This window comes from Thalassophryne amazonica, chromosome 15 (assembly GCF_902500255.1).
Source record: "Thalassophryne amazonica chromosome 15, fThaAma1.1, whole genome shotgun sequence".
In the NCBI taxonomy this organism is placed as follows: Eukaryota; Metazoa; Chordata; class Actinopteri; order Batrachoidiformes; family Batrachoididae; genus Thalassophryne; species Thalassophryne amazonica.
In genome coordinates, this window is record NC_047117.1 from 1,275,977 (window position 1) to 1,301,269 (window position 25,293).

The following is a 25,293-nucleotide window of genomic DNA, read 5'->3' on the forward strand; positions in this document are numbered from 1 at the left end:
CATCTGTGTAACAATGAAAATTTAAGCAATGCTTTCTAATAATACTGCCTAAGGGAAGCATGTATAAAGTGAATAAAATTGGTCCTAGCACAGAACCTTGTGGAACTCCATAATTAACTTTAGTCTGTGAAGAAGACTCCCCATTTACATGAACAAATTGTAATCTATTAGATAAATATGATTCAAACCACCGCAGCGCAGTGCCTTTAATACCTATGGCATGCTCTAATCTCTGTAATAAAATTTTATGGTCAACAGTATCAAAAGCAGCACTGAGGTCTAACAGGACAAGCACAGAGATGAGTCCACTGTCTGAGGCCATAAGAAGATAATTTGTAACCTTCACTAATGCTGTTTCTGTACTATGATGAATTCTAAAACCTGACTGAAACTCTTCAAATAGACCATTCCTCTGCAGATGATCAGTTAGCTGTTTTACAACTACCCTTTCAAGAATTTTTGAGAGAAAAGGAAGGTTGGAGATTAGCTAAGATAGCTGGGTCAAGTGATGGCTTTTTAAGTAATGGTTTAATTACTGCCACCTTAAAAGCCTGTGGTACACAGCCAACTAATAAAGACAGATTGATCATATTTAAGATCGAAGCATTAATTAATGGTAGGGCTTCCTTGAGCAGCCTGGTAGGAATGGGGTCTAATAGACATGTTGATGGTTTGGAGGAAGTGACTAATGAAAATAACTCAGACAGAACAATCGGAGAGAAAGAGTCTAACCAAATACCAGCATTACTGAAAGCAGCCAAAGATAACGATATGTCTTTGGGATGGTTATGAGTAATTTTTTCTCTAATAGTTAAAATTTTATTAGCAAAGAAAGTCATGAAGTCATTACTAGTTAAAGTTAAAGGAATACTCGGCTCAATAGAGCTCTGACTCTTTGTCAGCCTGGCTACAGTGCTGAAAAGAAACCTGGGGTTGTTCTTATTTTCTTCAATTAGTGATGAGTAGTAAGATGTCCTAGCTTTACAGAGGGCTTTTTTTATAGAGCAACAGATTCTTTTTCCAGGATAAGTGAAGATCTTCTCAATTAGTGAGACGCCATTTCCTCTCCAACTTACGGGTTATCTGCTTTAAGCTGCGAGTTTGTGAGTTATACCACGGAGTCAGGCACTTCTGATTTAAGGCTATCTTTTTCAGAGGAGCTACAGCATCCAAAGTTGTGCTCAATGAGGATGTAAAACTATTGACGAGATAATCTATCTCACTCACAGAGTTTAGGTAGCTACTCTGCACTGTGTTGGTATATGGCATTGGAGAACATAACAAAGAAGGAATCACATCCATAAACCTAGTTACAGCGCTTTCCGAAAGACTTCTACTGTAATGAAGTTATTCCCCACTGCTGGGTAGTCCATCAGAGTAAATGTAAATGTTATTAAGAAATGATCAGACAGAAGGGGGTTTTCAGGGAATACTGTTAAGTCTTCAATTTCCATACCATAAGTCAAAACAAGATCTAAAGTATGATTAAAGTGATGGGTGGACTCATTTACATTTTGAGCAAAGCCAATTGAGTCTAATAATAGATTAAATGCAGTGTTGATGCTGTCATTCTCAGCATCTATGTGGATGTTAAAATCGCCCACTATAATTATCTTATCTGAGCTAAGCACTAAGTCAGAAAAAAGGTCTGAAAATTCACAGAGAAACTCACAGTAATGACCAGGTGGACGATAGATAACAACAAATAAAACTGGTTTTTGGGACTTCCAATTTGGATGGACAAGACTAAGAGTCAAGCTTTCAAATGAATTAAAGCTCTGTCTGGGTTTTTGATTAATTAATAAGCTGGAGTGGAAGATTGCTGCTAATCCTTCCCCTCGGCCCGTGCTACGAGCATTCTGACAGTTAGTGTGACTCGGGGGTGTTGACTCATTTAAACTAACATATTCATCCTGCTGTAACCAGGTTTCTGTAAGGCAGAATAAATCAATATGTTGATCAATTATTATATCATTTACTAACAGGGACTTAGAAGAGAGAGACCTAATGTTTAATAGACCACATTTACTGTTTTAGTCTGTGGTGCAGTTGAAGATGCTATATTATTTTTTCTTTTTGAATTTTTATGCTTAAATAGATTTTTACTGGTTGTTGGTGGCCTGGGAGCAGGCACTGTCTCTACGGGGATGGGGTAATGAGGGGATGGCAGGGGGAGAGAAGCTGCAGAGAGGTGTGTAAGACTACAACTCTGCTTCCTGGTCCCAACCCTAACCCTAACCCTAACCCTACCCTAAACCTGGATAGTCACGGTTTGGAGGGTTTAATAAAATTGGCCAGATTTCTAGAAATGAGAGCTGCTCCATCCAAAGTGGGATGGATGCCGTCTCTCCTTCACGGTTTGGAGGGTTTAATAAAATTGGCCAGATTTCTAGAAATGAGAGCTGCTCCATCCAAAGTAGGATGGATGCCTTCTCTCCTAACAAGACCAGGTTTTCCCCACAAGCTTTGCCAATTATCTATGAAGCCCACCTCATTTTTTTTGGACAACACTCAGACAGCCAGCAATTCAAGGAGAACATGCAGCTAAACATGTCACTCTGGGTCCGATTGGGGAGGGGCCCAGAGAAAACTACAGAGTCCAACATTGTTTTTGCAAAGTTACACACCGATTCAATGTTAATTTTAGTGACCTCCGATTGGCGTAACCAGGTGTCTTTACTGCCGACGTGAATTACAATCTTACCGAATTTACGCTTAGCTTTAGCCAGCAGTTTCAAATTTCCTTCAATGTCGCCTGCTCTGGCCCCCGGAAGACAACTGACTATGGTTGCTGGTGTCGCCAACGTCACATTTCTCAAAACAGAGTCGCCAATAACCAGAGTTTGTTCCTCGGCGGGTGTGTCGCCGAGTGGGGAAAAATGGTTAGAGATGTGAACGGGTTGGTGGTGTACAGGGGGCTTCTGTTTAGGACTACGCTTCCTCCTCACAGTCACCCAGCCGGCCTGCTTTCCCGGCTGCTCGGGATCTGCTGGGGGACAGCTAACGGCGGCTAAGCTACCTTGGTCCGCACCAACTACAGGGGCTTGGCTAGCTGTAGGATTTTCCAAGGTGCGGAGCCGAATCTCCAATTCGCCCAGCCTGGCCTCCAAAGCTACGAATAAGCTACACTTATTACAAGTACCATTACTGCTAAAGGAGGCCAAGGAATAACTAAACATTTCACACCCAGAGCAGAAAAGTGCGGGAGAGACAGGAGAAGCCGCCATGCTAAACTGGCTAAGAGCTAGTAGCGGCGCTAGGCTAACGGATTCCTAAAAACACACAAAGTGAATAATGTGTACATAATTTAGAGGTGATTCAGCAGAGGGAGTGCTTTAGTTAAGGCACGTGAAGATTACACTGTGAAACAAATCGTTATCTAGTAAGATAAAAGCCATAAAAACAAAGTGACTTCCTGCAAATGGCCACGGATTAATGTCCAACATTTAGGGCAGAACCACAGCTCCCTCAGGAGGTCAAAAGTGGAAAGGACACAACCACTTCATATTGTAAAATAATCTTATCTCCAGTTCGAAAAAGAACCTAAGAAAAGGGTGTCTGATGTGTTTTCTTCTGACTTTCTCTGTGGGCAAGTGAAACCACACATCAAAGGGGCAGAGCTTAGTGACATAGCGCTCTTTTTAAAAGGTCCAGAACAAAGCTGTTTTCTCACTTGGAAACCCTCTTGCGAACTCTTCTTTTGTTCCAACCTTTCTTCATTTTTCTTTGTGGCTGAACAAGCCCCATGCGGCCTAGCCTCAAAGCTACCATGTGGCTCTTTGTTCCTCATTCTTTTGATTTCATTACTTGGTAATTTTTGATGGCAATGCGCCAGGCCTTGAAGCTTGTAAAATTGTTGACCTTTTATAGACAACTTCCTAGCTGTGTTCTTCAGATTAAGAGCGAATTGGACAAAAAAAAAAAAGAAAGAAAAAAAAAAAAGAGTTTTTCTTTTATTCCTGTAACTTACAACTCTCGCTCTCCAGCAGTGAACATTCTTTAATTTTTTTTACAAAGACTTTAATTCGGTATTCCACACGTTTTTGAAGCCTACCGAGCACTCTTTTGAGAACAAACACCTAAACCTTCGTCCTTGGGTCAACCGGAACCAACGGATGACCCTCAGAATGATCACCCTGTCCTGCCAGCAAAACGAGCCGAACCAAGGCCTGGGATCACCGGGAAAACAAGCGGCTCAACCCCAAACCCAGAGAAGCTTAGGCCACAAAGTCCCATCACGAAATCGGACCGGGCCGGTCAGCAGAACCGCTGACGGACTCCAGCTAAGTGACCCATCTATGTCAAAAGAGAGGCAAAGTGGTTTTCTTTAAATATATTCTTTTAGTAATTTGCTTAATAACAATAATAACTGGCAAACCCAAATTCAACTGAATTCCAATCAGATTTATTCACTTTAAATCCTTAACTTTGTTCTTCATTACTCCTTCTTGTAACATCTCATGATTAACAATGTCTCTGTAATAAACCCAGGAATTATTATTAATCTTCTCAGCAAAATGTCGATGCCTGCGGGATGGGATGGTGGAGGTGATGGTCTAGTGGTTAAAGCGTTGGGCTTGAGACCAGAGGATCTTTGGTTCAAATCCCAGCCTGACCGTCAAATCACTGAGGCCCTTGGGCAAGGTCCTTAAGGCCCTAGTTGCTCCCGGTGTGTAGTGAGCACCTTGTATGGCAGCACCCTGACATCAAGGTGAATGTGAGGCATTATTGTAAAGCACTTTGATCATCTGATGCAGATGGAAAAGCACTATATAAATGCAGTCCATTTACCATTTTTACCATCTGTTTATCCCTTGTATATTTGTAAATAAAAGTGTAAATATTACATCAGTGGTTGTATTGTGTTCAGTGAAACAGAGTTTTGGTCAAATGTATCTGAGAAATCACGATCCTTAGATAAATCAATCAATTTTATTTATATAGCGCCAAATCACAACAAACAGTTGCCCCAAGGCGCTTTATATTGTAAGGCAAGGCCATACAATAATTACGTAAAAACCCCAACGGTCAAAACGACCCCCTGTGAGCAAGCACTTGGCGACAGTGGGAAGGAAAAACTCCCTTTTAACAGGAAGAAACCTCCAGCAGAACCAGGCTCAGGGAGGGGCAGTCTTCTGCTAGGACTGGTTGGGGCTGAGGGAGAGAACCAGGAAAAAGACATGCTGTGGAGGGGAGCAGAGATCAATCACTAATGATTAAATGCAGAGTGGTGCATACAGAGCAAAAAGAGAAAGAAACACTCAGTGCATCATGGGAACCCCCCAGCAGTCTAAGTCTATAGTAGCATAACTAAGGGATGGTTCAGGGTCACCTGATCCAGAACTAACTATAAGCTTTAGCAAAAAGGAAAGTTTTAAGCCTAATCTTAAAAGTAGAGAGGGTGTCTGTCTCCCTGATCTGAATTGGGAGCTGGTTCCACAGGAGAGGAGCCTGAAAGCTCTGCCTCCCATTCTACTCTTACAAACCCTAGAAACTACAAGTAAGCCTGCAGTCTGAGAGCGAAGCGCTCTATTGGGGTGATATGGTACTATGAGGTCCCTAAGATAACATGGGACCTGATTATTCAAAACCTTATAAGTAAGAAGAAGAATTTTAAATTCTATTCTAGAATTAACAGGAAGCCAATGAAGAGAGGCCAATATGGGTGAGATATGCTCTCTCCTTCTAGTCCCCGTTAGTACTCTAGCTGCAGCATTTTGAATTAACTGAAGGCTTTTCAGGGAACTTTTAGGACAACCTGATAATAATGAATTACAATAGTCCAGCCTAGAGGAAATAAATGCATGAATTAGTTTTTCAGCATCACTCTGAGACAAGACCTTTCTAATTTTAGAGAATTTTAGAGAATGTGTAAATGAAAAAAGCAGTCCTACATATTTGTTTAATATGCGCATTGAATGACATATCCTGATCAAAAATGACTCCAAGATTTCTCACAGTATTACTAGAGGTCAGGGTAATGCCATCCACAGTAAGGATCTGGTTAGACACCATGTTTCTAAGATTTGTGGGGCCAAGTACAATAACTTCAGTTTTATCTGAGTTTAAAAGCAGGAAATTAGAGGTCATCCATGTCTTTATGTCTGTAAGACAATCCTGCAGTTTAGCTAATCGGTGTGTGTCCTCTGGCTTCATGGATAGATAAAGCTGGGTATCATCTGCGCAACAATGAAAATTTAAGCAATGTGTCTAATAATACTGCCTAAGGGAAGCATGTATAAAGTGAATAAAATTGGTCCTAGCACAGAACCTTGTGGAACTCCATAATTAACCTTAGTCTGTGAAGAAGATTCCCCATTTACATGAACAAATTGTAATCTATTAGATAAATATGATGCAAACCACCGCAGCGCAGTGCCTTTAATACCTATGGCATGCTCTAATCTCTAATAAAATTTTATGGTCAACAGTATCAAAAGCAGCACTGAGGTCTAACAGAACAAGCACAGAGATGAGTCCACTGTCTGAGGCCATAAGAAGATCATTTGTAACCTTCACTAATGCTGTTTCTGTACTATGATGAATTCTAAAACCTGACTGAAACTCTTCAAATAGACCATTCCTCTGCAGATGATCAGTTAGCTGTTTTACAACTACCCTTTCAAGAATTTTTGAGAGAAAAGGAAGGTTGGAGATTGGCCTATAATTAGCTAAGATAGCTGGGTCAAGTGATGGCTTTTTAAGTAATGGTTTAATTACTGCCACCTTAAAAGCCTGTGGTACATAGCCAACTAATAAAGATAGATTGATCATATTTAAGATCAAAGCATTAAATAATGGTAGGGCTTCCTTGAGCAGCCTGGTAGGAATGGGGTCTAATAGACATGTTGATGGTTTGGATGAAGTAACTAATGAAAATAACTCAGACAGAACAATCGGAGAGAAAGAGTCTAACCAAATACCGGCATCACTGAAAGCAGCCAAAGATAACGATACATCTTTGGGATGGTTAAGAGTAATTTTTTCTATAATAGTTAAAATTTTATTAGCAAAGAAAGTCATGAAGTCATTACTAGTTAAAGTTAAAGGAATACTCGGCTCAATAGAGCTCTGACTCTTTGTCAGCCTGGCTACAGTGCTGAAAAGAAACCTGGGGTTGTTCTTATTTTCTTCAATTAGTGATGAGTAGTAAGATGTCCTAGCTTTATGGAGGGCTTTTTTATAGAGCAACAGACACTTTTTCCAGGCTAAGTGAAGATGATCTAAATTAGTGAGACGCCATTTCCTCTCCAACTTACGGGTTATCTGCTTTAAGCTGCGAGTTTGTGAGTTATACCACGGAGTCAGGCACTTCTGATTTAAAGCTCACTTTTTCAGAGGAGCTACAGCATCCAAAGTTGTCTTCAATGAGGATGTAAAACTATTGATGAGATACTCTATCTCACTCACAGAGTTTAGGTAGCTACTCTGCACTGTGTTGGTATATGGCATTAGAGAACATAAAGAAGGAATCATATCCTTAAACCTAGTTACAGTGCTTTCTGAAAGACTTCTAGTGTAATGAAACTTATTCCCCACTGCTGGGTAGTCCATTAGAGTAAATGTAAATGTTATTAAGAAATGATCAGACAGAAGGGAGTTTTCAGGGAATACTGTTAAGTCTTCAATTTCCATACCATAAGTCAGAACAAGATCTAAGATATGATTAAAGTGGTGGGTGGACTCATTTACATTTTGAGCAAAGCCAATTGAGTCTAATAATAGATTAAATGCAGTGTTGAGGCTGTCATTCTCAGCATCTGTGTGGATGTTAAAATCACCCACTATAATTATCTTATCTGAGCTAAGCACTAAGTCAGACAAAAGGTCCGAAAATTCACAGAGAAACTCACAGTAACGACCAGGTGGACGATAGATAATAACAAATAAAACTGGTTTTTGGGACTTCCAATTTGGATGGACAAGACTAAGAGTCAAGCTTTCAAATGAATTAAAGCTCTGTCTGGGTTTTGATTAATTAATAAGCTGGAATGGAAGATTGCTGCTAATCCTCCGCCTCGGCCCGTGCTACGAGCATTCTGGCAGTTAGTGTGACTCGGGGGTGTTGACTCATTTAAACTAACATATTCATCCTGCTGTAACCAGGTTTCTGTAAGGCAGAATAAATCAATATGTTGATCAATTATTATATCATTTACTAACAGGGACTTAGAAGAGAGAGACCTAATGTTTAATAGACCACATTTAACTGTTTTAGTCTGTGGTGAAGTTGAAGGTGCTATATTATTTTTTCTTTTTGAATTTTTATGCTTAAATAGATTTTTGCTGGTTATTGGTGGTCTGGGAGCAGGCACTGTCTCTACGGGGATGGGGTAATGAGGGGATGGCAGAGGGAGAGAAGCTGCAGAGAGGTGTGTAAGACTATAACTCTGCTTAATGGTCCCAACCCTGGATAGTCACGGTTTGGAGGATTTAAGAAAATTGGCCAGATTTCTAGAAATGAGAGCTGCTCCATCCAAAGTGGGATGGATGCTGTCTGTCCTAACAAGACCAGGTTTTCCCCAGAAGCTTTGCCAATTATCTATGAAGCCCACCTCATTTTTTTTAGATGATTTCAGATAAGAGACTAGTTAATGTTTAAATTAATGTTCCTGTGTGTAAAACTGGTGGTGCCCCAATAAATTCGAGCTAATATCATATTTAATAACATATGGTCTAATATTAATGATAATACAAATTATTCACAACTCATCCTGGTCCCCACAAGGAGGCCAGTTCAATATTAAAGATGAATAAATTTGGATGTTCAAATTCATTACATTTATTTAAAATCATGACATTTTCATGGTGCCGCAATGTATAGCCAAATCATTATCACTCACTCATTTTCAACTGCTTTTCCGGGTTCGGGTCGCGGGGGCAACAACTCCAGCAGGGGACCTCAGACTTCCCTTTCCCGTGCCACACTGACCACCTCTGACTAGGGGATCCTGAGGCATTCCCAGGCCAGTGTGGAGATACAATCTCTCCACCTAGTCCTGGGTCTTCCCCGCGGTGTCCTCCCAGATGGATGTGCCTGGAACACCTCCCTAGGGAGGTGCCCAGGAGGTATCCTTACCAGATGCCCCAAACCAGTTCAGCTGGCTCCTTTCAACGCGAAGGAGCAGCGGCTCTACTCCGAGCTCCCCACAGATGACCGAACCTCTCACCCTATCTCTAAGGGAGACACCAGCCACCCTCTTGAGGAAGCCCATTTCAGCCGCTTGTACCCACAATCTAGTTCTTTCAGTCATGACTCAACCCTCATGACCATAGGTGAGAGCAGGAACGAAGATTGACCAGTAGATCGAGAGCTTCGCCTTTTGGCTCAGCTCCCTTTTTCATCACAACAGTACTGTAGGGCGAATGCAACCCCGCTCCTTCTGCACCGATTCTCCGGCCAATCTCACGCTCCATCGTCCCCTCACTCGTGAACAAGACCCCGAGGTACTTGAACTCCTTCACTTGGGGCAAGACCTCATTCCCTATCTGGAGTAGGCAATCCATTGGTTTCCTGCTAAGAACCATGGCTTCACACTCTGTGAACCGATCCAGTGAGTGTTGGAGGTCACTGACCGATGAAGCCAACACGACCACATCATCTGCAAAAAGCAGCGATGAGACCCTGAGCCCACCAAACTGGAAACCCTGCTCCCCCAACTACGCCTCGATATCCTGTTCACGAATATCACAAACAGAATTGGTGACAAGGCGCAGCCCTGGCGGAGGCCAACCCCCACCAGAAATGAGTCCAACTTACTGCCGAACACAGCCCTTGCTTTGCGAGTACAGAGATTGTATGGCCCTGAGAAGGGACCCCTCACTCCATACTCCCACAGCACCTCCCACAGTATCTCCCGGGGTACCTGATCATATGCCTTCTCCAAGTCCACACAACACATGCAGACTGGGTGGGTATACTCCCAGCCACCCTCCAGGATCCTTGCAAGAGTAAAGAGCTGGTTGGTTGTTCCACGACCAGGACGGGACCCGCATTGTTCCTCTTCAATCAGAGGTTCGACTATCAGCCGAACCCTCCTTTCCAGCAGCCTGGAGTAGACTTTACCAGGGAGGCTGAGTAGTGTGATGCTCCTGTAATTGGCACACACTCTCTGGTCCCTTTTTAAATATGGGGACCACCACCCCAGTTTATCACTCCTTAGGCACTGTCCCAGACTTCAACGAAATGTTGAAGAAACGTCTCATCCAAGGCAATCCCTCCACACCCAAAGCCTTCAGCATTTCTGGACAGATCTCATCAGCCCATTATTACCATCATTGTTAAATCTTTAAAATCATTACATATCCGGTGCCCCGCTGGTGAGGCCCATTTCAATTTTAATCTCAAAGATTAAAAATTATTAAATATTTAAAATCACTACACCAGACTGAGATGAGAATCCGTGCACAAACGTTACTCCCAGTGTGTACGCTACTTTTTCCAACCAGCTTCAATGATTTATGAGCTAATGAGGCCAGTTCTGGGAGCATGCACTAGTGTCACACATAGCCATACCCACCATGTCAAAGAACCATCTGAGGTCCACTCAGGTAGACAACCAGTCTATTGCCACCTGTCCAAAGTAACCATCCATTTACTGCACTCAGGTGAAATGTGGGCATGTTCTTCAACACTGAAGCTCCTGCGTGCCAGGTCATGCATGGAGAAATAAGCCAAATGGACTAAATGTGGTAGCTGATGTTCCCTCACAGTGTTAGTGATCCTTCTCATCTGAGTCTCACTAAGTAATCCTTCATTGGACACAAAGTCATTCCAGCAGGAACCAAGTATCTGCCACAGAGAACTGGCACCAAAGACATTGTCTTTGGTCACGATTAAAGTTCAGGTCTCACAGAATACATTAAGACATCAGCATCACCAAACATCTTTGACCTCATGACTCCTTAGGTTTGTCTCTGGAACCTCTGGATCTCAAAGTCTGAAGACCCTGCAAGATGAATGCCACTCAAGAGAAAAGTACAACTTCAACATTTATGCTGGTGTCCAACTCCAGGAAGTCCAAGTGCCTTTCTAGCTTTAACTGACATGTACCTCAGATAATTCAAGAAACATCGTCAGAACTTGGAAAAAAATATGCCAGGAAGCTCACACAGGTATGCATCAACTGACAAACACAGGTCTTGACCTCTGTATCAGGGTTTTACCTGAGTCATGGGGTGGGGCATGGCCTGTTGGAGGGAAGGTGTTGAGCACAGCAATGCTGCCATCACCAAGCGATGATGTTGGTGTGGCATACATCACTGTGTGACCACTAGGGTACATCATGTGCCCGGACACTGAGGCGGAGGAGACGACGGAGGTGGGAAGACTGGCTGCAGATAAAAAGAGAGAAAGACAGAAATCAGTATCCAGTGTTCTTCTCAGAATGCTATTACCTGCTCCAGTCATCACAGACCATGATGTTGCTTATATGCAATTTTCCTAGCTTCTGGAATTACCATGGGTTCTGATTGGGAACCACAAGGACAGAGCTATAACCCATCCTTACATGATCTACTTCCCATAGCTGGGTGGTGTCCTCAACAAGGAGGCACCCGAGGGCTGGACCACGCTCAGGAAAATCTCCACATGGCACATCCACCTCATCTGTGTGTCCTTCACAACATCAGACACTACACTGGTACCAAAGATGTCCAGACATCATCTTAGCTCAATCAGTGAAACTGAAAGGACCACAACTTTGAAGACTTGGTCCTTTGGTCTCCTGCAAACCTACCCGCATCATAAAATGGAAGCTCTGCGTCAACACAAAGAACCAACAGGAAGCAAAGCGTGACTGTCAGAGCATTTACATAGGTGCAAGCAGTGGTGGGCACAGATAACCAAAAAAATTAACTTCGATAACAGATAATCAGATAACTGAAAAGTTATCTTTGATAAAGATAAAACGATAAACCAACCAAAAATGTATCGGAAGTTACAGATAACTGATACATTCCAGTATTGTCTCTGGTACATTTGCAACTACTAACAAACTGAATTTGAGTTTTAACACCACGATCGCTTCTGGTAGCATCAAAAGCGACAACAGACCAACACTGAGCACACACTTCTGTCTTTGAACATCCTGCCCCCTGCTGGAAGCTCCTGTTTACTACATGGCTTCCAGCACAGAAGCAAGCTGAGAGCAGCCGCAAAGCTCAGCTCTCTGCCCAATCACAAGCTCCGGTCAGGCAGAGGTCTTGGAAAATAAAGCAATGCTGAGTTATGGTTTTGATTTATAAATAACATTAATACTGATAGAATAACTCCATTAATGTCAATTCTGTCATTTGTACAAAGTTAAGATATATCTTTTAATGTTGAATAATGCACTAATTCTGTAGTTTTGTAAAAAACACAGACAGATCACAAAGGATTCTGGGTAAAAGGTGCCTCTGCTAAACACTGATTGGTTCAGTCATTCATTACGTAAACCAACACGTTAATGTGACATGTGTTGGTGTTTACAGATAAATGTGTTTTTGTAAAATATTCCATTATTTTATTTGTAAAGACACGCGTTTTTACAGAGCCCTGAAAGTGTCATCGCAAAATGTTTTGCATGTAGAGATGTATGTGCGCTCATTTTATTATATTGTGCACACGTTTTATGATGTTGTGCGCACGTTTCATTATATTGTGCACATGTTTTATTATATTGTAAAACGTGCACTCAATATTGTCTTGACACATGTTGGCTATTCACCCTATTGACGTTTCAAATCCCGCAAAATCTCGAAGAGGTCGCCGCGCTGCGAGATCTCGGTAACATTGAGAACTGCATTGAGACACTCTGATCATGCTGCACTTTAACCGCTGCACACAGACAACACCATTAACATTGCAACATAAAACTATTTTTATATTGTGCCTAAAACTCTCATGAATATATTCTCTGGGTTTATAGACGTCGTTACTGCGTTTGTTTTATGTAAACATGCGAGAATCACAGTCTGTCTCTCCGTTATTTCCAATGGGAGCTGCTGTGAGCTACAATCGCTTCCTGATCATGTCGGAAAGTGAAGTTTGCTCTTTAACGTTTTGATTATTGTTCTTTACAACACTGTTTGTCCTCTTTGTTCCAGACTAATATATACAACCCCTGGCAAAAATTATGGAATCACCAGCCTCGGAGGACGTTCAGTCAGTTGTTTAATTTTGTAGAAAAAAGCAGATCACAGACATGACACAAAACTAAAGTCATTTCAAATGGCAACTTTCTGGCTTTAAGAAACACTATAAGAAATCAGGAAAAAAAAATTGTGGCAGCCAGTAACGGTTACTTTTTTAGACCAAGCAGAGGGAAAAAAAATATGGACTCACTCAATTCTGAGGAAAAAATGATGGAATCATGAAAAACAAAAGAACGCTCCAACACATCACTAGTATTTTGTTGCACCACCTCTGGCTTTTATAACAGCTTGCAGTCTCTGAGGCATGGACTTAATGAGTGACAAACAGTACTCTTCATCAATCTGGCTCCAACTTTCTCTGATTGCTGTTGCCAGATCAGCTTTGCAGGTTGGAGCCTTGTCATGGACCATTTTCTTCAACTTCCACCAAAGATTTTCGATTGGATTAAGATCCGGACTATTTGCAGGCCATGACATTGACCCTATGTGTCTTTTTGCAAGGAATGTTTTCACAGTTTTTGCTCTATGGCAAGATGCATTATCATCTTGAAAAATGATTTCATCATCCCCAAACATCCTTTCAATTGATGGGATAAGAAAAGTGCCCAAAATATCAATGTAAACTTGTGCATTTATTGATGATGTAATGACAGCCATCTCCCCAGTGCCTTTACCTTTACATGTTCTCTTCAGGCAGTCATCTTTATAAATCTCTTTGGAACGGCACCAAACAAAAGTTCCAGCATCATCACCTTGCCCAATGCAGATTTGAGATTCATCACTGAATATGACTTTCATCCAGTCATCCACAATCCACGATTGCTTTTCCTTAGCCCATTGTAACCTTGTTTTTTTCTGTTTGGGCGTTAATGATGGCTTTCGTTTAGCTTTTCTGTATGTAAATCCCATTTCCTTTAGGCGGTTTCTTACAGTTCGGTCACAGACGTTGACTCGTTTCCTCCAGTTTCCTCCCATTCGTTCCTCCTTTGTTTTGTTGTGCATTTTCAATTTTTGAGACATACTGCTTTAAGTTTTCTGTCTTGACGCTTTGATGTCTTCCTTGGTCTACCAGTATGTTTGCCTTTAACAACCTTCCCATGTTTGTATTTGTTCCAGAGTTTAGACACAGCTGACTGTGAACAACCAACATCTTTTGCAACATTGCATGATAATTTACCCTCTTTTAAGAGTTTGATAATCCTCTCCTTTGTTTCAATTGACATCTCTCGTGTTGGAGCCATGATTCATGTCAGTCCACTTGGTGCAACAGCTCTCCAAGGTGTGATCACTCCTTTTTAGATGCAGACTAATGAGCAGATCTGATTTGATGCAGGTGTTAGTTTTGGGGATGAAAAATTACAGGGTGATTCCATAATTTTTTCCTCAGAATTGAGTGATTCCATATTTTTTTCCCTCTGCTTGGTCTAAAAAAGTAACCGTTACTGACTGCCACAATTATTTTTCCTGATTTCTTATAGTGTTTCTTAAAGCCAGAAAGTTGCCATTTGAAATGACTTTAGTTTTGTGTCATGTCTGTGATCTGCTTTTTTTCTACAAAATTAAACAACTGAATGAACATCCTCCGAGGCCGGTGATTCCATAATTTTTGCCAGGGGTTGTATAATATGTCTGAAATTCGGTTTGCATTTATTAAATTCCACGCAGATTAAAGGTAATGCGTGGAATTTCATAAACGCAGACACAATAACGTCTATAAACCCAGAGAATATATCCACGAGAGTTTTAGGCAGTAGAGTTTAATGCTGTTGTCCGTAGAGCCTGATCAGAGTGTTTCAAATGCATTTCTCATGTGATTGATTGATGAGATTACCCTATCCTACCCATAATGCACTGCTGGGCACAGCGTATAGCCACACTAAAACCTTAAAAATTACTTTAAACCTAAAACATATATCTGATATTTTCACTTTATAAAACTTCAGACATGACATTAATTTAAATAACTTGTCCGAAATTAGTTTGGTTTTTGTCCGAATTTAGTTTGGTTTAACCATAAATTAAAAATGTATGCTTCTGGATGACTTGGGTGATATTGCCCGCGTATCAGTATGGGGTTAAAACAAATTAGTTTTTTTGGGGGGGGGGACCAGTTCTCCTTTGCCTGCAGAGGATAGAGCGGTTTCTTCTTAAAGCAGCTCTTCTCTGTTTTACAGAGGGTAGAACTACACATCAGCTACGAAACATTTAACAGGTAGGTGCTCAACTGATTTTAAGTTTTATAAATATTTGTAGCTGTTCAGCTTTATTTACCACGTTATCGGTCTAAAAATTATCGGACAAAAATTTATCGCAGGATAATTAGTCCGATAATGGTTTTTAAAGTTATCTAAAAAGATAATCCAATAATGAAAACATTACCTTCGATAATTATCGGTTATCGGATTATTGGAACTGTGCCCACCACTGGGTGCAAGCAACTGAAAAGTTTTTGACAGAACATTTTCTGTGAGTGGATGGCCTAGCGCCTAAGGCATGAGGTCCCCTAGAGGGTCTTGGGGCATGCCTCCCTGCGAAATTTTGAAAAAAAAAAAAATGGTGCAATTTGGTGCATTCTGAGAACACTTTGGACAGTTTGTCTTGGTTTAAAACACAGTGGTATTTGACTCATATACTGGAACAATTTATGGCACGTCTGGATTTCACTAAAATTTCATGACTATCTTGTATTTATTGTCTGTAATAAGTTTCAGTGTCTGCATTAACTGACTTTAATTCTGTTTCATTGTTTTCATTCTACATTTATCAAATTCTAAGTGTGTCTTATAAAACAAATCAGTAATTCAAACCTTTATTTAACCAGGATTTTAAAAACTCATTGAGATTAAAAATCTCTTTACGTCTCATATACGTGACCAAACCAATCTTGTTGCTAACCGCCATGTGACCACACTGCCTCACCTGTGGAAGAGGTTGTATTATGAATGTCAGAGCTGCTCTGATTGGTCGATATCTGCTGAGTGCTGGGCTGAACCTGGATGGTCTGAAGCTGCTGTGAAACTCCTCCTGCTGCACACATACACATATTAGCTGTCAAACCTTCAGTCAGTGGTTGTCTCTTGTTCTTATCCTGTCGTTTTTGACATGATCAGGAAGGATGGACTGAAACTGCTTCATAAACCTGATCATGCTGAAAAATAGACTGTTGCTCCATCTGATCTTTTGTTCCAACTGTCATTAGCACTAACACTGACTGTAGAAAAGCTGTGGAGTCACACTGACCTGACAAGGAGATGGTAGCGGGTAGGCGGAGCAGTGTTGTGGGCTGAGTGGGAGAGGCATGCACCGTGGCAGAGGAACCAGGGCCCATGGTGCCCTGGATGGCCAGTGGTCCTCCTTGCAGCTGGCTGAGGGGTATGGTATGAGTGCCAGGGGGCAGTGAAGCACCTGCAAAATGGGAGCACATGTTAACCCACTGACAAATTAAACAAGAACGTAACAAGCCGTGCAGCAACATGAAGCTAACGCTACTCCAGAGAGCAGATGTGGATACAATTTACACATGAGAAACATCACACAAGCCTCTGGCTATACAACAGAACCATGACACCTTCGTGGTGGGTTTGTGGCAGCTATCTGCGGAAACACTCTGGTTCCATCACACAGAGAGAGGCAAGTGTGGATGGAAGGTCACAAACAAAGAAATCCAAAACAGATTATTTTGTAGCCACTGTGCGACATACAATCTCAGTCGAGCATCCAACAAAACTTTCTAACTTCACCCACTGCTTTCTCCTTGCACTCCTCTGCAGAAGACATCACAGACTGGATGCAGGTCTGAAGATGACTGCATGGTGCATGCAAATACTTAAACCATATGAAAAAAGGCCTCTGGGAAGACTGCAGAGAGGATCAAATCAAATCAAATCAACTTTATTTATATAGCGCCAAATCACAACAAACAGTTGCCCCAAGGCGCTTTATATTGTAAGGCAAAAGCCCTATAATAATTACAGAAAAACCCCAACGGTCAAAACGACCCCCTGTGAGCAAGCACTTGGCGACAGTGGGAAGGAAAAACTCCCTTTAAACAGGAAGAAACCTCCAGCAGAACCAGGCTCAGGGAGGGGCAGTCTTCTGCTGGGACTGGTTGGGGCTGAGGGAGAGAACCAGGAAAAAGACATGCTGTGGAGGGGAGCAGAGATCAATCATTAATGATTAAATGCAGAGTGGTGCATACAGAGCAAAAAGAGAAAGAAACACTCAGTGCATCATGGGAACCCCCCAGCAGTCTAAGTCTAAAGCAGCATAACTAAGGGATGGTTCAGGGTCACCTGATCCAGCCCTAACTATAAGCTTTAGCAAAAAGGAAAGTTTTAAGCCTAATCTTAAAAGTAGAGAGGGTGTCTGTCTCCCTGATCTGAATTGGGAGCTGGTTCCAGAGGAGAGGAGCCTGAAAGCTGAAGGCTCTGCCTCCCATCCTACTCTTAAAAACCCTAGGAACTACAAGTAAGCCTGCAGTCTGAGAGCGAAGCGCTCTATTGGGGTGATATGGTACTATGAGGTCCCCAAGATAAGATGGGACCTGATTATTCAAAACCTTATAAGTAAGAAGAAGAATTTTAAATTCTATTCTAGAATTAACAGGAAGCCAATGAAGAGAGGCAAATATGGGTGAAATATGCTCTCTCCTTCTAGTCCCCGTCAGTACTCTAGCTGCAGCATTTTGAATTAACTGAAGGCTTTTCAGGGAACTTTTAGGACAACCTGATAATAATGAATTACAATAGTCCAGCCTAGAAGAAATAAATGCATGAATTAGGTTTTCAGCATCACGCTGAGACAAGACCTTTCTAATTTTAGAGATATTGGGCAAATGCAAAAAAGCATTGCTACATATTTGCTTAATATGCGAATTGAAGGACATATCCTGATCAAAAATGACTCAAAGATTTCTCACAGTATTACTAGAGGTCAGGGTAATGCCATCCAGAGTAAGGATATGGTTAGACACCATGTTTCTAAGATTTGTGGGGCCAAACTTAATAGGATAAATTTAATAACCTGAATGTATTTGTTCAGCAGCAGCCATTCAAAGTCTGTAGTGACAAACATGTTTCTCTTCCATGACAATTTAAAACGTTGCTGCTGAACATAGAATCATTCAACAAGTTACACAGTAGAAAACATTTTGTGGGTTTGTATATTTGGGGTGATCTCTTTGTGGAAGTGCCACATACAGTGAAACTAAATGTTAATGGACAAAATTTAATTTTCCTAATTATATTTAAGACTCAATACAGTGCTGATCATACTTGACTAATTCATAAAAAATAAATAAAAATATTTGCACACACGTAATCAGCAGCCATGACAAAATCTCTGTGAAGGACAACTTTGTATTATATCACCTTTTGGAAACATCCATCCATCCATCCATTTTCTTCCGCTTTATCCGGAGTCGGGTCGCGGGGGCAGCAGCTCAAGCAAAGCCGCCCAGACGTCCCGATCCACACACACCTCCCCCAGCTCCTCCGGGGGAACCCCAAGGCATTCCCAAGCCAGCCGAGAGATGTAATCCTTCCAGCGTGTCCTGGGTCTTCCCCGGGGCCTCCTCCCAATGGGACGTGCCCGGAACACCTCTCCAGCGAGGCGTCCAGGGGGCATCCGGAAAAGATGCCCGAGCCACCTCAACTGACTCCTTTCGACGTGGAGGAGCAGCGGCTCGACTCCGAGCTCCTCCCGAGTGACCGAGCTCCTCACCCTATCTCTAAGAGAGCGCCCAGCCACCCTGCGGAGGAAACTCATCTCGGCCGCTTGTACCCGCGATCTCGTTCTTTAGGTCATGAGCCAAATCTCATGACCATAGGTGAGGATTGGAACGTAGATCAATCGGTAAATCGAGAGCTTTGCCCCCCTACTCAGCTCTCTCTTCACCACGACGGTCCGATACAGCGACCGCATCACTGCAGACGCTGCACCGATCCATCTATCGATCTCACGCTCCATCCGTCCCTCACTCGTGAACAAGACCCGAGATAGTTAAACTCCTCCACTTGAGGATAGTTAAACTCCTCCACTTGACGCCTCACACTCGGCTGCAAACCGCCCCAGTGCACGCTGAAGGTCCTGATTTGACGAAGCCAACAGAACCACATCGTCCGCAAACAGCAGAGACGAGATTCTGTGGTTCCCAAACCAGACCCCCTCTACACCCTGGCTGCGCCTAGAAATTCTGTCTATAAAAATAATGAACAGAACCGGTGACAAAGGGCAGCCCTGGCGGAGGCCAACGTGCACTGGAAACAGGTTTGACTTACTCCCGGCAATGCGAACCAAGCTCCTGCTGCGGTCGTACAGGGACCGCATAGCCCTTAGCAAAGGACCCCGGACCCCGTACTCCCGGAGCACTCCCCACAGGGTGCCCCGAGGGACACGGTCGACCGCCTTCTCCAGCTCCACAAAACACATGTGGACTGGTTGGGCGAACTCCCATGAACCCTTGAGCATCCGATGGAGCATGTAGAGCTGGTCCAGTGTGCTGCGACCAGGACGAAAACCACACTGCTCCTCCTGAATCCGAGGTTTGACCATCGGTCGAATTCTCCTCTCCAGTACTCTGGAATAGACCTTACCGGGGAGGCTGAGGAGTGTGATCCCCCTATAGTTGGAACACACCCTCCGGTCCCCCTTCTTAAACAGAGGGACCACCACCCCGATCTGCCAATCCAGAGGCACTGTCCCCGATCCCCACACAATGTTGCAGAGGCGTGTCAGCCAAGACAGTCCCACAACATCCAGAGACTTAAGGTACTCAGGATGGATTTCATCCACCCCAGGAGCCTTGCCACCGAGGAGCTTTCTAACCACCTCGGTGACTTCTGCCTGGGTAATGGATGAGTCCGCCTCTGGGTCCCCAGTCTCTGCCTCCTCTTCGGAAGATGTGACGATGGGATTGAGGAGATCCTCGAAGTACTCCTTGTACCACCCGACAACATCCCTAGTCAGGGTCAACAGCTCCCCACCTGCACCATAAACAGTGTCGGTGGAGAGCTGCTTCCGCCTTCTGAGGCGTTGGACGGTTTGCCAGAATCTCTTCGAGGCCGACTGATAGTCCTCCTCCATAGCCTCCCCGAACTCCTCCCAGACCCGAGTTTTTGTCTCTGCGACCGTACGGGCTGCGGCATGCTTGGCCTGCCGGTACCTGTCAGCTGCCTCTGGGGCCCCACCTACCAACAAAGATAAGTAGGACTCCTTGGAAACATCTGTACAAAAATGTACTTTAGATAACTTACAAATTGTAAGAATACAAGATCATGGAAACTCTTGTAGGTCTTCCTTGCTTTTTGCACTCATCTACTTCTTATTACAGTCCTTTACTAGATTTTTAATGATCAAATCAGTCCCAAGCCCAGATACTAGACACACAAACAGCAGGATGATATAACACTAATCCAGAGCAAAAGGTCACATTTGACCTGTTTGGTTTTGACTGACTGAATGATTGACAGACTGATGTAAAAGCTGCAGTGAACCTAACACACATACATACTCAAAATCTAAAAAAGAACGACAAAAAAGGTCATGAGCCCATTTACAGGAAATGAAAACAGCACTACTACTTCTACTGCTAATGATAATAATTTGTTTTTATTAGAGCAAGAGCTTCTGCACACCTGACATTAGGGTGAATCCTCCAGGAAGCACAACACCAGTTGACGTCTTCAGCACTGTGCCATTAGTCGAGGAGACAGCAGATGTCGGCTGCCAAGAGGAGGTGGTGGTCTGCATGGTCACTGAGGATGTACAAGAGGAGGAAGAGGAGGAGGTGGTGGCTGCAATTGGTGGCGTGGTGGCAGCAGGTACATTGGCCATGGTGAATGCTGGTTTCATCATATCCTGCACAAACACAAACAGGAAGGGCTGGAACTAAGCAGGGACTGTCTGGGTGAAAAACAATTAGCAGCTTCAGTTACAATTCCTTTAACAGCTAACAGATGGTGCTTCAAGCAGTCGCAGTTTGCTGTAGATTCCCTCAAACCAGAATATAAACAAATATCCAAATGTACAATCACTCACTCATCTTCAACTGCTTAACGAGGGATTGGGTCATGGGGGCAACAGCTCCAGCAGGGGACCCCAAACTTCCCTTTCTCGGGCCACATTGACCACCTCTGACTGGGGGAACCCCAAGGCGTTCCCACGCCAGTGTGGCAATATCATTTCTCCACCTTGTCCTGGGTCTTCCCCGGGGTCTCCTCCCAGATGGACGTGCCTGGAACACCTCCCTAGGGAGGTGCCCAGGGGGCATCCTTACCAGATGCCCGAACCACCTCAGCTGGTTCCTTTCAACACGAAGGAGCAGTACCTCTACTCCAAGCTCCCCACGGATGACCGAACTTCTCACCCTATCTCTAAAGGAGACACCAGCCACCCTCCTGAGGAAGCCCATTTCAGCCACTTGTACCCGTGATCTAGTTCTTTGGTTCATGACCCAACCCTCATGACCATAGGTGGGAGTAGGAACTAAGACTGACCAGCAGATCAAGAGCTTCGGCTTTTGGCTCAACTCCCTTTTCCTCACAACAGTATGGTAGAACAAATGCAACACCGCCCCTGCACTGATTCTCCGGCCAATCTCACGCTCCATTGTCCCCTCACTCGTGAACAAGACCCCGAGGTATTTGAACTCCTTCACTTGGGGCAAGACCGCATTCCCTACCCGGAGTAGGCAATCCATGGGTTTCCTGCTGGGAACTATAGCCTCAGCTTTAGAGGTGCTGATCCTCATCCCAGCAACTTCACACTCAGCTGTAAACCGATCCAGTGAATGTCGGACGTCACCGGTTGATGAAGCCAACAGGACCACATCATCTGCAAAAAGCAGCGATGACACCCTGAGCCCACCAAACTGGAAAACCTCCTCCCCCAACTACGCCTCAATATCCTGTCATGAATATCACAAACAGGATTGGTGACAAGGCGCAGCCTTGGCGGAGGCCAACCCCCACTGGAAATGAGTCCGACTTACTGCCAAACACAGCTCTTGCTTTGTGAGTACAGAGATTGTATGGCCCTGAGAAGGGACCCCCTCACTCCATACTCCCACAGCACCTCCCACAGTATATCCCGGAGTACCCAATCATATGCCTTCCCCAAGTCCACAAAACACAAGTAGACTGGATGGGCATACTCCCAGGCCCCCTCCAGGATCCTTGAGAGAGTGAAGAGCTGGTCAAACCTGCATTGTTCCTCTTCAATCAGAGATCTGACTATCGGCCGAACCCTCCTTTCCAGCAGCCTGGAGTAGACTTTACCAGGGAGGCTGAGTAGTGTGATGCCCCTGCAATTGGCACACACTCTCTGGTCCCCCTTTTTAAATATCCAAATGTAAGCATTCTAAGCTGCTACCATAAAGCACTGAATTACTCTCCAAAAACATCATAGCAATCCAGGTTAGGTCAAGTCAAGGAGCGCAATATTTGTCACAGCATCCAATACTACAGAAACTCCCCCGATTCCCTTGCAACCACTCAAGTCGAAGACCGGCACCACCTTCACCTTCTGAAAGTAGCCATCCATCTGCTGCAGCCAGGTGAAACATGGGTGAGTCCTGGGTTGTGTCCAGTTGCTGGAGCCCTCACCTCTGAAACACCTGCACTTCAACACGCTGAAGAACATGCACCAGTGTCATAACTGATGTTTCCTCGTAATGCAAATGGTCTGTATTTATATATCAGAAGCTCAAAGCACTTTACAATGATGCATCACATTCATCCATTCTCACACAAACACCCTGATGTCAGTGTGCTGCCATGCAAGGCATTCAACTATACAATGGGAGCAATTTAGAGATTAAGAACCTTGTACAAGGACTAGACTTCTCATTATAACAAATTTTGCTGGATGATATATTGCCTCATGTATTGTGATACATGATATCATGACATTATGGTCAACATCATCTGAAGACCATTTTATGTCACTGATATAACATAGCATACCATAAAATGTAAGTACATCCTTGCAAAGACCAATGAACATTTAATTCTCAAGAATATTTAACATTGGAATTGAAACGTGAATAAATACTCACCCACTCACTCATCTTCAACTGCTTACTCCAATTATGGTTCACAGGGGGCTGAAGCCTATCCCAGCTGTCACAGTGCATGAGGCAGGGTACACCCTGGACAGGATGCCAGTCTGTCGCAGGTGAATAAATACCTAATTAAATAAATAAAATACCCTACCCCTCCCTGGATCATCACCTTATTGTGGTGCAGGGTTCTTTGTACGCCAATGATCCTGAAAGCTGTGTTGTCTGGAGCATTAGCGCCTAGCAGGGCCACCATGGGCTAACTGGTCACAGGTGAGGAGACAAAGGACCTCCTCTTTTCAGGACTACTGTTGTTTTTCTTTGTCTCTTGTTGTTAACATCTGTCCCTGTCATTGTTGTGTACTGACTCATTAAATAATGGGGAGACATCTTTGCTGTTATATTAAACACTGTAAATATTCTTCATGTATGAACAAACTATGACTTGTAGCAGAGCGGCATATACAGGCAACATGCTGAATAAATATATTCATATTGCTAACCCTTATTTGTCACTGAGCCAAACGTCAGCAACACCTGCACTGGTGGCCTTGGTTACCTTAGTGATGTCACAGCCTCCGTCAGCTTCAGACACCTGGTAAGTGAGATCAGTCTCCTCAAAGCCTGTGGCACTCATCCTTTGATCAGTGGAGGGGTCAGAGCGTGGTGGAGAGTCTGGAGAGTTCAGGCACGTCTGGATCAGAGCCTTCCCTGTTTCTGAGGTGATCATGGGCTGCAACTTCCTGGTGGCAAATGTGTACACATGACCCGTTTCACTGGCAACCAGGAGCAACACCTGAGTTCCTGTCAGTGTGGACAGCTCGTACGCCTGCATGACAGGGAGTGAGAAAGAGAGGACAGAGAAATGGCAATAAGACAGGAGACAGAAGAGAAAGAATAAGAAAATGAAGACAGGTAGCAGAGGGAGAAGAAAAGCTTAGATCCATCTGGCAAATTGTAGCTGAACTTTTACGGGTTTTTTTTTTTAATCCTTCTCTATATCACTTTGACATGAAGCTGTGATGCAAAATGCAAAACATGCACTGTGCACAATTTCTCCAGCCACACCCACAGAAGCCTATAATATGCTCAATGTTGTCTGGGTGTCTTTCCTCACTCGTCTCCTTCTTGCACAGTCCCTTAGTTTTTGAGAACTGTCTGCTCCACAAATTTACCACAGAGTGCCATACCGTGTGTATTTCTTTATAATTGAGGCAAATAAAGTCCAAGACATAATCAGTGTCTTGGAAATCTTCCTGCATCCATCCCCTGACTTGTCTGAAGAAGACTGGATGTAAAAGTGATGATCTGTATGTGTTACACTAAAGGGTAAATTCTGGCTCGGCTGTATTGCAGTTTGCAGTGCACTCCGCGCACATCCTGAGCCTTGGCACTAAGCGGTCATCGGACTTCATCTGTCTGCCACATATACACGCCTTTGGGGTGTGTCATGGAGAACTGAAACTTTATGAACTTTGATCTGAACTGAAATCCTGAACGAACAGACTTTGATCCTGAACTTTGATCTGAACTACTGAGTGAAGTGAACTCTAAATGAACTACAACCCCTGGCAAAAATTATGGAATCACCGGCCTCGGAGGATGTTCATTCAGTTGTTCAATTTTGTAGAAAAAAGCAGATCACAGACATGACACAAAACTAAAGTCATTTCAAATGGCAACTTTCTGGCTTTAAGAAACACTATAAGAAATCAAGAAAAAAAGATTGTGGCAGTCAGTAACTGTTACTTTTTTAGACCAAGCAGAGGAAAAAAATATGGACTCACTCAATTCCGAGGAAAAAAATGGTAAATGGACTGCATTTATATAGCGCTTTTCCATCTGTATCAGACGCTCAAAGCGCTTTACAATTATGCCTCACATTCACCCCGATGTCAGGGTGCTGCCATACAAGGCGCTCACTACACACCTGGAGCAATAGGGGATTAAAGGCCTTGCCCAAGGGCCCTTAGTGATTTTCCAGTCAGGCGGGGATTTGTCCCGTCGTCAAGTCCCCTTGGTCCATCCTGTTATGTCTTCCCACTGCACCATGCCTATTTTGGCTCAATAAACTCTTGTTTATTTCACCCTGCCTGTCT

General features: G+C 43.4%; 1 protein-coding gene across 3 annotated transcripts in view; it reads right to left on the bottom strand.

The window, feature by feature from the left end:
* Window positions 1–25,293, bottom strand: part of LOC117525989 (serum response factor-like) — a 74,839-nt gene that overhangs the window by 37,369 nt on the left and 12,177 nt on the right. The window contains exons 2-6 of one of the 3 annotated variants that reach the window (XM_034187975.1): window positions 23,754–24,023; window positions 20,772–20,994; window positions 16,378–16,542; window positions 16,057–16,161; window positions 11,167–11,334 (exon numbers count right to left, since the gene is read on the bottom strand). In XM_034187975.1, the coding sequence (XP_034043866.1) occupies window positions 11,167–11,334; window positions 16,057–16,161; window positions 16,378–16,542; window positions 20,772–20,994; window positions 23,754–24,023 (931 nt within the window). Of the gene's footprint in view, window positions 1–11,166; window positions 11,335–16,056; window positions 16,165–16,377; window positions 16,543–20,771; window positions 20,995–23,753; window positions 24,024–25,293 lie in introns of all 3 variants that reach the window. The other 2 variants (XM_034187974.1, XM_034187976.1) reach the window with 2 other exon arrangements.